This window comes from Zeus faber (assembly GCF_960531495.2).
Source record: "Zeus faber genome assembly, chromosome: 16".
Taxonomy (NCBI): Eukaryota; Metazoa; Chordata; class Actinopteri; order Zeiformes; family Zeidae; genus Zeus; species Zeus faber.
This window is the reverse complement of record NC_137202.1, coordinates 31,343,476-31,355,567: the sequence shown is the minus strand read 5'-3', so window position 1 is coordinate 31,355,567 and position 12,092 is coordinate 31,343,476. Positions and strand designations below refer to the sequence as shown.

General features: G+C 50.2%; 1 protein-coding gene across 1 annotated transcript in view; it reads left to right on the top strand.

The window, feature by feature from the left end:
- Positions 1-12,092, top strand: part of adgrb3 (adhesion G protein-coupled receptor B3) — a gene marked incomplete at its 5' end in the record, with an annotated part of 129,221 nt that overhangs the window by 65,749 nt on the left and 51,380 nt on the right. Inside the window, 2 exons of the mRNA XM_080016869.1 lie at positions 71-177; positions 3,692-3,886. Of these exons, the coding sequence (XP_079872995.1) occupies positions 71-177; positions 3,692-3,886 (302 nt within the window). The remainder of the gene's footprint in view (positions 1-70; positions 178-3,691; positions 3,887-12,092) is intronic.

Genomic DNA, 12,092 nt, shown 5'->3' with positions numbered 1-12,092 from the left:
GCCCTCATCCCTCTCTCATCCTTCCTCCCTCCCTCGCCCTGCCCCCACCCCTCTCCCTCCACACCCCCAGGCACCACCAGCAGACGGTGTTCCCTGGACCTCCGCGGTGTTGCATTCTGGGAGCCCCCCAGCTACGCCCGCTGCATCACTAATGACTTCAGATACTTGCAGCAATCAGTAAGTGCGTCAGCCCTCCATCTCATCATCCCTCCATCTCATCATCCCTCATCATCCCTCCATCTCATCATCCCTCCATCTCATCATCCCTCATCATCCCTCCATCTCATCATCCCTCCATCTCATCATCCCTCATCATCCCTCCATCTCATCATCCCTCCATCGCATTATCCCTCCATCGCATTATCCCTCCATCTCATCATCCCTCATCATCCCTCCATCTCATCATCCCTCCATCTCATCATCCCTCATCATCCCTCCATCGCATCATCCCTCCATCTCATCATCCCTCCATCTCATCATTCCTCATCATCCCTCCATCACATCATCCCTCCATCTCATCATCCCTCCATCACATCATCCCTCCATCTCATCATCCCTCCATCTCATCATCACTCATCATCCCTCCATCTCATCATCCCTCCATCATCCCATCATATTTTATCCTCTCATGACGTCCTTTATCACGTCTCAATTTTAAATTCTGTTCTTTCATCTCCATCTACATAAAATAGAGTAGTTCTGCTGGATAAATTATCTATCTATCTATCTATCTATCTGTCTGTCTGTCTGTCTGTCTGTCTGTCTGTCTGTCTGTCTGTCTGTCTGTCTGTCTGTCTGTCTGTCTATCTATCTATCTATCTATCTATCTATCTATCTATCTATCTATCTATCTGTCTATCTATCTATCTATCTGTCTATCTATCTATCTATCTATCTATCTATCTATCTATCTATCTATCTATCTATCTATCTATCTATCTATCTGTCTATCTATCTATCTATCTATCTATCTATCTATCTATCTATCTATCTGTCTGTCTGTCTGTCTGTCTGTCTGTCTGTCTGTCTGGCTGTCTGTCTGTCTATCTGTCAATCAATCAGTCCGTCAGTCTGTCTGTCTGTCTATATAAATAAATACTGTACAGGGACTCCTCACTTAACGACCGAGTTCCGTTCCTAAAACCAGGTCCTGAGGTGAATTGGTCAATATTTCATGGTAAGGGGCGTGGCTGGTATATATAGTGTATATAGTGTACATAGTGTATATAGTTTACATAGTGTATACAGTATAGTGTATATAGTGTATATAGTATATATAGTATATAAAGTGTATATAATGTATAAAATGTATATAGTGTATAGAGTATATATAGTGTATATAGTGTATATAGTGTATATAGTGTTATTTCACGGTAAGGGGGCGTGGTTATTGCGAACACTAGTGTTTTGAATACTGACAGACTTTCGGAATGAGACTGAGAATGGTGATGAGATGAGATGTATACAGTGTAAATAGGGTATATAGAAAATATAGTGTATATAGTGTATATAGTATATGGTATATATTGTGTATATATGGTATATAGTGTATATAGTGTGTATAGTATACATAGTGTATACAGTATAGTGTATATAGTGTATATAGTATAGTATATATAGTGTATATAGTGTATATAGTATATATGGTATATTTAGTATTCATTTTTAGACCACGGGGTAGACCCAGAACGCGCTGGAGGGATTCCATATTCCAGCTGGCCTGGGAATGCCTCGGGGTCCCCCAGGAGGCGCTGGAAAACGTTGCTGTGGAGAAGGGGGCCTGGAGCTCCTTGCTCAGCCTGCTGCCACCACGACCCGTACCTGGATAAGCAGAGGAAAATGGATAGATGGATGGTATATTTAGTGTATATGGAGTATATAGTATATATAGTATTTATAGTGTATATAGTGTGTATAGTATATATAGTATATATAGTGTATTTAGTGTATATAGTGTATATAATATATATATAGTGTATATAGTGTATATAGTATATATAGAATATATAGTGTAATTAGTGTATATAATGTATATGGTATATATAGTGTATATAGTATATACAGTGTGTATAGTATATATAGTGTATATAGTATATATAGAATATATTGTGTATATACTATATATAGTGTATATAATATATATAGTGTATATAGTATCTATAGTGTATATTGTGTATATACTATATATAGTGAATATAGTGTATATAGTGTATATAGTATATATTGTGTATAAAGTATATGGTATATATAGTGTATATAGTTTTATTTCACGTTGAGGGGACGTGGCAATGGCAAACGCTAGTGTAGTGAATACCAACAGACTGTGGGAATGAGACTGAGACTGAGAACCGTGATGAGATGAGATGTATATAGTGTATAGAATGTATATAGTGTATATAGTACATAACGTTTATATTGTATATAAAGGGTAATGCGTGCTGAGATGCTTGACGCTTAGACGCTGCGGTATTGTTCACAGTCTACAATACAGACTTGTCAGACGTACATGCAGTATATGTGGGAGGGAGAGAGAGAAAGACGTGGTCGTAAGTCTGAACGGTCGTTAAACAGGTAGGTCGTTAAGTGAAGAGTACCTGTATTTATAAAAAATCAGCCACACTATTAAAACCGCAAACGGGTGAAGTGAATAACATGTATCATCTGGTTCCAATGGCACCTGACAGCGGTTGGATATAATATTATTATATATGTACTGTTATATATATATATATATATATATATATACTGTAATATATTATATTATATATATATATATATATATATATATATATATATATATATATATATATATATACTGTTATTTATTATTGTCATATATATACTGTTAAATATTATTATTACATATATGGTGGTATATATTATTATTATATATATAGTGTCATATATTATCATTATATATATACTGTTGTATATTATTATTATATATACCGTTATATATTATTATTATATATATACTGTTATATATTGTCATTATATATATATATATATATATACTGTTATATATTATTATTATTATGTATACTGTTATATATTATTATTATATATACTGTATACTGTTATATATTATCATTATATATAAATATATATATATATACTGTTATATATCATTATTTTATATTCTGTTATATATTATTATTATATATATATACTATTATATAATTTCATTATATATGTATAGTGTTATATATTATATATATATATGAGGCAGCAAGTGAAGAGTCAGTTGTTGAAGTTGATGTGTTGAAGCAGCGTAAGGGTCTGAGCCACTTTGACAAGGAGCACATTGTGATGCTGGACGACTGGGTCAGAGCATCTCCACAAGCACAGGTCTTGTGGGCTGTTCCCGCTATGCAGTGGTTACTACCGACCAAAAGTGTTCAAGGAAGGACGACAGGTGAACCGGCGACAGGGTCATGGGGCCCAAGGCTCATTGATGCACGTGGGGAGCCAAGTCTAGCCCGTCTGGTTCGATGCCACAGAAGAACTACTGTAGCACAAAGTGGTGAAAAAGTGAAAGATATAAAGGTTTATGATAAAAAGTGTAGTGACGTCACATCTCAGTGTGATGTCAGGAGCTAGGTCCTCCTAGTTTCTATTTCTATTTCTATTGCTCATTCATCATGTCAGTGAGCAGCCATGCCACATGTCCTGTGTTGTCTTTCTCCTGGAGGTCCAGGGCCAACTTGCCAAGGGCCAGAGGCTGCTGGCGGGGGACGGGATGTCCCAGGTCACCAAGAATCTTCTAGACCTCACCCAGAGGAGGAGCTTCTACGCTGGGGACCTGCTGTCGTCCGTGGAGATCCTCCGCAACGTGACCGAGACCTTTAGGAGGGCCAGCTACGAGCCTTCATCTGATGAAGTGCAGGTGAGACTCTGTTAATCTCTGCTTGGATTATCATTTTCGATCATCTGCACTAAGTGATAATTATCAGTCAAAGTGAAAAGAGCATTACCCCCCTCCCATAGCAAGCGGAGCCTTCCATCCCTCTCTCAGTGCACTGCATTGAGTGTACACAGAGAGGAGTGTGATCAATACCATCAATTGGATCAAATAGATGAATAGGATCAATACAATCAATAGGAACAATAAGATCTTGATGATGAAGCGGATCAGTATGATTAACCCAATTTAAAGGATCATTACGATCCACACAATCAATAGGATCAATATGATCAATAGTTTAAGTTCAACTTTCAGTTTTTTTTTTGTTTTTTTTTACCCTGTTCTGTCAGCATGCTGGACATACAACACAGAGTATTTGTTCCATTTATCTAGGACAGTTAGTCTGCAACTGGAGTTGAACTTGTCAACCTGCAATGCAACTATTTATTAATTCTTTAATCATCAACAACTGCTGCAATAACTCTGTCCTGTGACGACCTGTGGACGACCAGAGCACAGCTTTATATTATACACAACCACCACCAACCCCCCTCTTTGGAGAACTATTTTACCATGCTTGGGTCTATAAACAAATAATCACTACTCCAAGAGGGTGAGATTCACCACAGGTGAGACAAATAAACATAGAACCACACACGGCTTGCGCAAGGGTGAGGCCCGCCCCACCGCAGCTGACCAGACGCCCCACCCGGCCACTAGTGCCAAGCCTAACCCTAACCCTAACCCAGCCCAGCTGGCAGGGGGCCTACCTGGTCCGCCAGCGACCTGCCAACCCGGAAAACCCCAGTGCTTAATGTGTGCTGTTGGCAATTGCAGTTAAAATTGCGGGTGTGGGGATGTGAGTCCTTCAGGCAAGTCTAACCCGAATCACTTGCACCCCTCTTGCCCCGCAGACCCTGGTCTGGTGGAGTGTTGTTCGGAGTAAGATTGGTGTGCAAGTGCATGTGTTCTAAGTTAATATGAGTGGGATTCATATTTTGGGACAGACGAGAAGCACGCTGGAGTGTGACAGGCAAGATGGCAGCCAACCCACTGCTCCCGCAAACCCTAGGCCTATTGTGTAGTGTATGTAGTGAGTATGAGTTTTGGCACTGTGAGAGATAGGTGAAGCCTATCAACACCGGGAAGGCCGAGGAGAAGGCCGGGGAGCGACCATGTGGACCCCACCCGCAACCGCGCCTTAGCAAGGCCACCCACCAGCCACGGGTGCAGAGCGGCCCATCATGCACCTCCGCCATGTGCCTCCGCCATGCCGGGCATCTCCATGCCCCCATTGGGCACCTGGTCAGCTTCCGGCCGCCAAGGATGCAGACCACAGAACAGAGGGCAGACGGCACCCCCATCAACTTTCAGTTTTATTAGTCTATGGTGTGGAGATGGGATGGTTTGAGCAGCCACACCTGACCTGACTCTAGGTGATTGGGTCAGAGTGGCTGCATACCTGTTACTCATTCGTTGGTCTAATGAGCAGCATGTAAAACCCTATCCCCACACTCACTCAGGATAGGAGCCCTGTCATGACATGTTCGATCTGCTCCTCTGCTAATTCTACCTAGCCTCCTCTCTACAATAAACTGGTTTCTACAACCCATTTTCTTCTGTGTCTCTGTGCCGGAGGGCCCTGAAAACACCACTTGGGTGGCATGTGATAGGAGAAACTGCCACAGTGGCACCTGTACAGGGATTCTCCAGCACGGGGAAGGGACACAGAGGTGCTGTCAGAAGACGCCCTGGAGCCACCAGCGGGTCAACAGGCAGCCCCAGCACCAACCCTCTCCCAAGTGGGAGCAGCATCCAGGAGTCCGGCGGAGGATCGGGGGAGAAGCAGCCCCAGCAACCACCATGGGTAACTGTTTGCAGCTAGCTCCTCTACCAGCCACCGCCTGGACCATCCAGCAGCCCAGCAGCCAGGCCACCCCTTCATGTAACGGGTGTGGTTCGGACCCAATTGTGGCACAAAGACAGGCAGGGATATTTGGTAATGTCTTTTATTTGTAGAGCAGACCGAAGACAGGCGGGGGGCAGGCAGGATACTCGTACTCGTCGGAGAGCCCGTCCTCTCTTGGCCCTCCGTTAAATGGGCCACGTGATTCTCATCGGAGTACTCGTCAGAGACCCCGTCCATCTCCTCGTCCTCCGCTGAATGGGCCTCGTCCTCCTCGTCGGAGGAGGGACCCACAGGGTCGACATCGTCCGCCTCTGAACCATCACTGGAGGGTCCAGACAAGAGAGGTGGTGGGGTCTGTGGTCGGGAGGGTTGACCCGGTCTGGAGGGCTGGTCAGGATGGCGCTGATGGAACCTCCTGATGAGGGTGTGGTCCAGAATGTCTCTTGCAGGGACCCAGGACCTCTCCTCCGGACCGTAACCCTCCCAATCCACCAGGTACTGCAGGCGTCTCCCACGCCGGCGGGAATGTAGGAGACAGCGGACAGAAAAGGCAGGACCCCCGTCAATGAAGCGCGGAGGAGGCGGGGGAGGCGCCAAGGGGACCAGAGCACTCTCCCGGACCGGCTTAACTTTGGACACATGGAAGGTGGGATGGACGCGAATGGACCTGGGGAGCTTGAGCCGCACTGCCACCGGGTTGACGACCTTCTTGATCATTAACGGGCCGATGAACTGAAGAGCCAGCTTCTTGGATTCCACCTTCAGGGGGAGATCCCCGGTGTAGAGCCAGACCTTCTGGCCGGGCTGGTACTCCAGGGCCTGGGAGCGGCAGAGGTGTTATGGCCAGCGGCTCGGAGGAGGGCGGCCCGGGCCCGGGTCCAGGTCCTGCGGCAGCGGCGAATGAAGGCCTGGACGGACGGGCAGGAAGCCTCCTTCTCAAGGGCCAGGAACAGAGGCAGTTGGAAGCCGTAGGTGCACTGGAAGGGGGAGAGGCCTGTGGTCGAACTGGTCAGGGTGTTGTGGGCATATTCCATCCACAAAAGCTGCTCGGACCAGGACGACGGGTTTTGTGACGTCATGCAGCGAAGGGCGGTCTCCATCTCCTGGATCTTCCGCTCCCTTTGGCCGTTGGACTCGGGGTGGTACCCTGAGGACAGGCTGACGGTGGCCCCCAGGAGCGCACAGAACTCCCTCCAGAAGACAGAGGCTAACTGGGGACCCTGGTCCGATACAACATCTACCGGGATGCCATGGAGGCGGACAACATGGTACAATAATAGCTGGGCGGTGCCCTTGGCCGACGGGAGCTTCCGTAGAGGCACGAAGCGAGCCATCTTGCTAAACCAGTCCACCACGGTCAGGATGGTAGTGTTGCCGCTAGACGGTGGCAGACCAGTGACGAAGTCCACAGAGATGTGAGACCAGGGGCGATGAGGAACCGGCAGTGGGTGTAGGAGACCGGCAGGAGCAAGAAGAGAGGGTTTGTGCTGGTTACAGGTGGGGCAGGCATTGACGAACCCTCGGACGTCCTCACCCAGAGAGGGCCACCAGAAGCAGCGCTGGACGGCCTCCTTCGTCCGCTGGATCTCCACGTGGCAGGTGAGTCGGGAGTTGTGGGCCCACTGGAGAACCTCAGACTGGAGGTCAGGCAGGACGAACAGACGGTCGGGCGGACATGCGCTGGGTCCAGGTTGGTCCTGGGCGGCGGCTCTGACCTTTTCTTCCACCTCCCAGGTGAGTGTGGCAACTAGATGGGAGGACGGCGTCAGGGTCAGGGTCAGGGTCAGCAGCGTCTTCCCCCTCCTCCTCCTGAAACTGCCGGGACAGGGTGTCAGGTTTGACATTGCGTGACCCCGGCCGATAGGAGAAGGAGAAATTGAACCTGGTTAGGAAGAGCGCCCAACGGGCCTGACGGGAGTTCAGTCTCCTGGTGGACTGGATATACTCCAGGTTCTTGTGGTCAGTCCACACCAGGAACGGCAGCTGGGTTCCCTCTAGTCAGTGTCGCCACTCCTCCAGGGCCAATTTGACGTTGAGAAGCTCCCTATTCCCGATGTCGTAGTTCCTCTCGGCCGGGGTTAAACGCCTGGAGAAGAAGGCGCAGGGGTGAAGCTTCTGGTCGGAGGCGGTTCAGCTCGGACTCCCATGTCGGAGGCGTCCACTTCAACCACGAACTGCCGTTCGGGGTCAGGCAATACCAGAATGGGGGCTGAACTGAACCGTGCCTTCAGGGCCACGAAAGCGTCGTTGGCGGCGGCGGACCACCGAAATGGCACCTTGAAGGAGGTTAGGGCTGTGAGGGGGGCAGCCACCGTGCTGTAGCCTTGGATGAACCTCCTATAGAAGTTGGCAAAACCGAGGAAGCGCTGGAGTTGTTTGCGGGTGTCCGGGGCGGGCCAGGTGGTGGCGGTGGAGACCTTGGTGGAGTCCATCTGGATGGTCCCCCTCCCTACGACGTACCCCAGGAAGGAGACGGACGGGACGTGAAACTCACACTTCTCCGCCTTCACAAAGAGTGAGTTCTCCAGGAGGCGCTGCAGTACCGTCTGGACGTGGTGGACGTGCTCAACTTGGGATCGGGAGAAGATCAGGATGTCGTTGAGGTACACAAAGACGAATTTGTTGAGCATGTCCCAGAGCACGTCATTGACCAGGGCCTGGAAGACAGCGGGGGCGTTGCTGAGACCAAAGGGCATCACCAGATATTCGTAGTGACCGGAGGGAGTGTTGAGCGCCGTCTTCCATCCATCTCGAACCTGGACCAGATGGTAGGCATTGCATAGGTCGAGCTTGGTGAACACCGTGGCCCCCTCCAGGAGTTCGAAGGCTGATGAGATGAGGGGCAGGGGATAGCGGTCCTTGATCGTAATGTCCTTGAGACCGCAATAGTCAATACAGGGGCGAATCGACTTATCCTTCTTCTCCACGAAGAAGAAGCCCGCCCCCGCCGGGGATGAGGGGGGACGGATGATGCCTGCCGCCAGGGCATCGTAAATATAGGTGTCCATGGCCTCTCTTTCTGGGGCGGACAGGGAGTACAGGCAGCCTCTGGGGGGGTGGAGCCGGGCTGGAGGTCGATGGCAATATCGTACGGCCTGTGCGGGGGAAGGGATGTCACCTTGGACTTGCTGAAGACCTCCCTGAAGTCGAGGTACTCGGCGGGGACCCCCAACATGTCGGGTGCGGAGCTGAAGCTGGTGGGTGGCTGAGGTGTGGCGGCTTGCTTCAGGCAGACCTGAAGGCACGCAGGACTTCATCCCAGAATAGCCACTGTGGTCCAGTGGAGGTGTGGGTTGTGACGCCGGAGCCAGGGAAACCCCAGGAGGAGAGGGTGACGAGGTGAGTGCAGGATGCAGAACTGTATCGTCTCGTGGTGGTTGCTGGACAGGAGCATGCGGATGGGCACTGTCTGATGGGTGACTGTCCCCAGGAGGCGGCCATTCAGGGCAGTGGTAGGTACCGGAGAAGGCAGGAAAACTCGACCAACACCCAGTTGCTGTGCTAGGTTATCGTCGATGATGTTAACATCGGAACCAGAGTCAATAAGTATGGCGAGGGAATGTGAGCCTTGGGGCAGCAGCCAAGCCTGGCACAGGGGGCGTAGGTTGGAGGGGGATTTGGAGGTGTGGCTCACCAGGACCTCCTCCCTCACTGGCGAGCCCGGCCCTTTTACCGGACACCCGGAAATGTGGAATGCGGAAAAGTGTCCAGCTAGACCGCAGTAGAGGCAAAGGTTCCCCACCCGGCGTCTCTCCTTCTCCTCTGGGGTGAGGCTGTCCCGGCCAACCCGTATGGGAGAGGACTCACTTGTGGGTTGACGGGCCGGAAGAGCTAGCTGCCCGGAGGAACCTGGAAGACGGGTTGCTGGGCGGCGCTCCACTTGCCTCTGACGCCTCTCTCGCTGCCGTGCCTGGATGCGTCGGTCAATACAAGAAGCAAGCTCAATGATCCCATCGAGAGAGGTGGGCAGGTCGTGGGAAACTAGCTCATCCTTCACGTACTCTGCTAATCCCTTCAGGAATGCGTCAATCTGGGCTGCCGGGTTCCACCCGCTCAGTCGAGCCTGGGTGCGGAAGTCGATCGCGTAATCGACCACGGAGCGGGACCCTTGACTGAGACCCAGGAGACCACCAGCAACATCGGGAACTCGTGATGTCACCCCGAACACCTTGCGGATCTCGGCAGCGAAGGCGCGCGTCGTTCCTACTCGGCCGTTCCCCAGAGCCGAGCGCGGCCCGTCAGGTGATTTACGGTGAACGCCACCCTGGCTTCCTCGGAGGCGAAGGTGTGGGGCTGCAGAGCTAAGAGGATGGAACAGTTCGTGATGAACGGACTACAGCCATCTGCGTCTCCGGAGTAGCGTTCTGGAACCCCCACCCGGGGCTCCAGGGAGTACCCAGGCTGGGCCGGTGCTGATGGAGGTGGGTCCGGGGAAGCAGGCGGCGGGTTTAACTGTTAGAGAGCGATGGCGAGCTGCTGGACCTGGGCAGCTAGCGTGGCGAGCCCTTGCTCCTAGCTATCCGCTGCTAGCCGAACGTTCGCTGAGGTGGAGGCTCGGACAGCCTCCTGGTGTTGGAGCTGTGACTCCACCCTTCCCAGGCGTGCCAGCAACTCAGGGTTGTGTGCTGGGTCCATTGTTGGCCAGATTGTACTGTAACAAGTGTGGTTAGAACCAAAATCATCGTGAAGTGCGTTTAGGACCCAAATCATCGCGAAGTGCGCGTGCGCGAAAGCTGCATGCTGCCTGTTACATTGCTCCTACTTTTGAGTCTGCTTTTTAACTTTCTTAACTTTTATTCTCTTTTGTCCGTTCTGTTTTTTTCACTCTAACTATGTGAAGTCCTGCTCTCTCTAACAAAGTTTTTTTTTGAGAGTTTTCGTGGTTTTTTTTTCGTGTTGTTTTTATTATGCCGCTTCCACCAGGACACGCTGCCTTTGTTTACTCCGGAGAACAGCTGATCGCGCTAATGCCAGCCGGCATGGTGGCCAGACCAGCTGATATACCATCTGAACTCTGGAAGAAAACACACCGGGGATGCAGAGGAGGGAAGCAACAACGGGGGAAGAGTGGAGGGTCGAGACGGGACGGCTTATGGAGAGGAGAAGATTTAAGCCGTGTCTCCCCTCTGTTGTTATGGGAAACGTCAATCTCTCAGCAACAAAATGGTCGAGCTAACGGCACTAACGCGGAGCCGCGCAGAGTACCGGGAGTGCAGTCTGATGTGTTTCACTGAGACATGGCTGCACAGGGACATTACAGACCAGAACGTCTCTGTCGATGGCTTCTACACCGTCCGGGCGGACCGGGATTGTACCGAGAGCAGTAAGCGGAAAGGCGGGGGGCTTGTCGTTCTAGTTACAGCAGATGGTGTAATCCTGGTCACATCACCATTAAAGAACAGCTCTGTAGCCCAGATGCTGAACTGCTGGCCGTTGGACTCCGTCCATACTATCTGCCTAGAGAGAACCTGCATGTCATCATCGTTGTCCTGTACATCCCTCCCTCTGCAAACCCAACATCTGCCTGCAGCATCATACACACCACCATCTCCAAACTTCAAACTCAACACCCCAGTGCCCTCATCATCATGTCGGGAGACTTTAACCATGTCACCATGAACAGAGTTCTGCCGACTTTCAAACAGTACGTGAGCTGTCCTACCAGAGAGGAGAGGACCCTGGACCTGATGTATGCTAACATTAAGGATGCATACATCTCCTCTTCTCTCCCCCCTCTGGGCAGGTCAGATCACAACCTGGTTCACCTCAAACCCTGCTATGTGCCTCTGGTGAAGAGGAAGCTTACGACCACAAGGACTGTGAGGAGGTGGTCGGAGGAGGCTTATGAGGCACTGCAGGACTGCTTTGAAGTGACTGACTGGCCTGCACTCTGTGAGCCCCATGGGGAGGACATTGATGGGCTCACGGAGTGCATCACGGACTATATCAACTTCTGTGTGGACTGCAATGTCCCAGTTCGGACTGTCACCTGTTACGCCAACAATAAACCATGGATCACTAAGGACATTAAGGCCATCCTGAACGAAAAGAAGAATGGCAACCGTGATGAGGTGAGGAAAGGGGGGGTGCAGGGGGGTACTCCAACTTACAATCAAGGAGGCAAAAGACAGTTATAAGAGGAAGCTGGAGAAAAAACTCCAGCAAAACAACATGAGGGATGTGTGGAGTGGCATGAGACGTGTGGAGTGGCATGAGAACCATCACTGGGTTCCAGAAGACGGGTGGCATGGGGTTGGAGGGCCGTGCGACCGAGCCAAT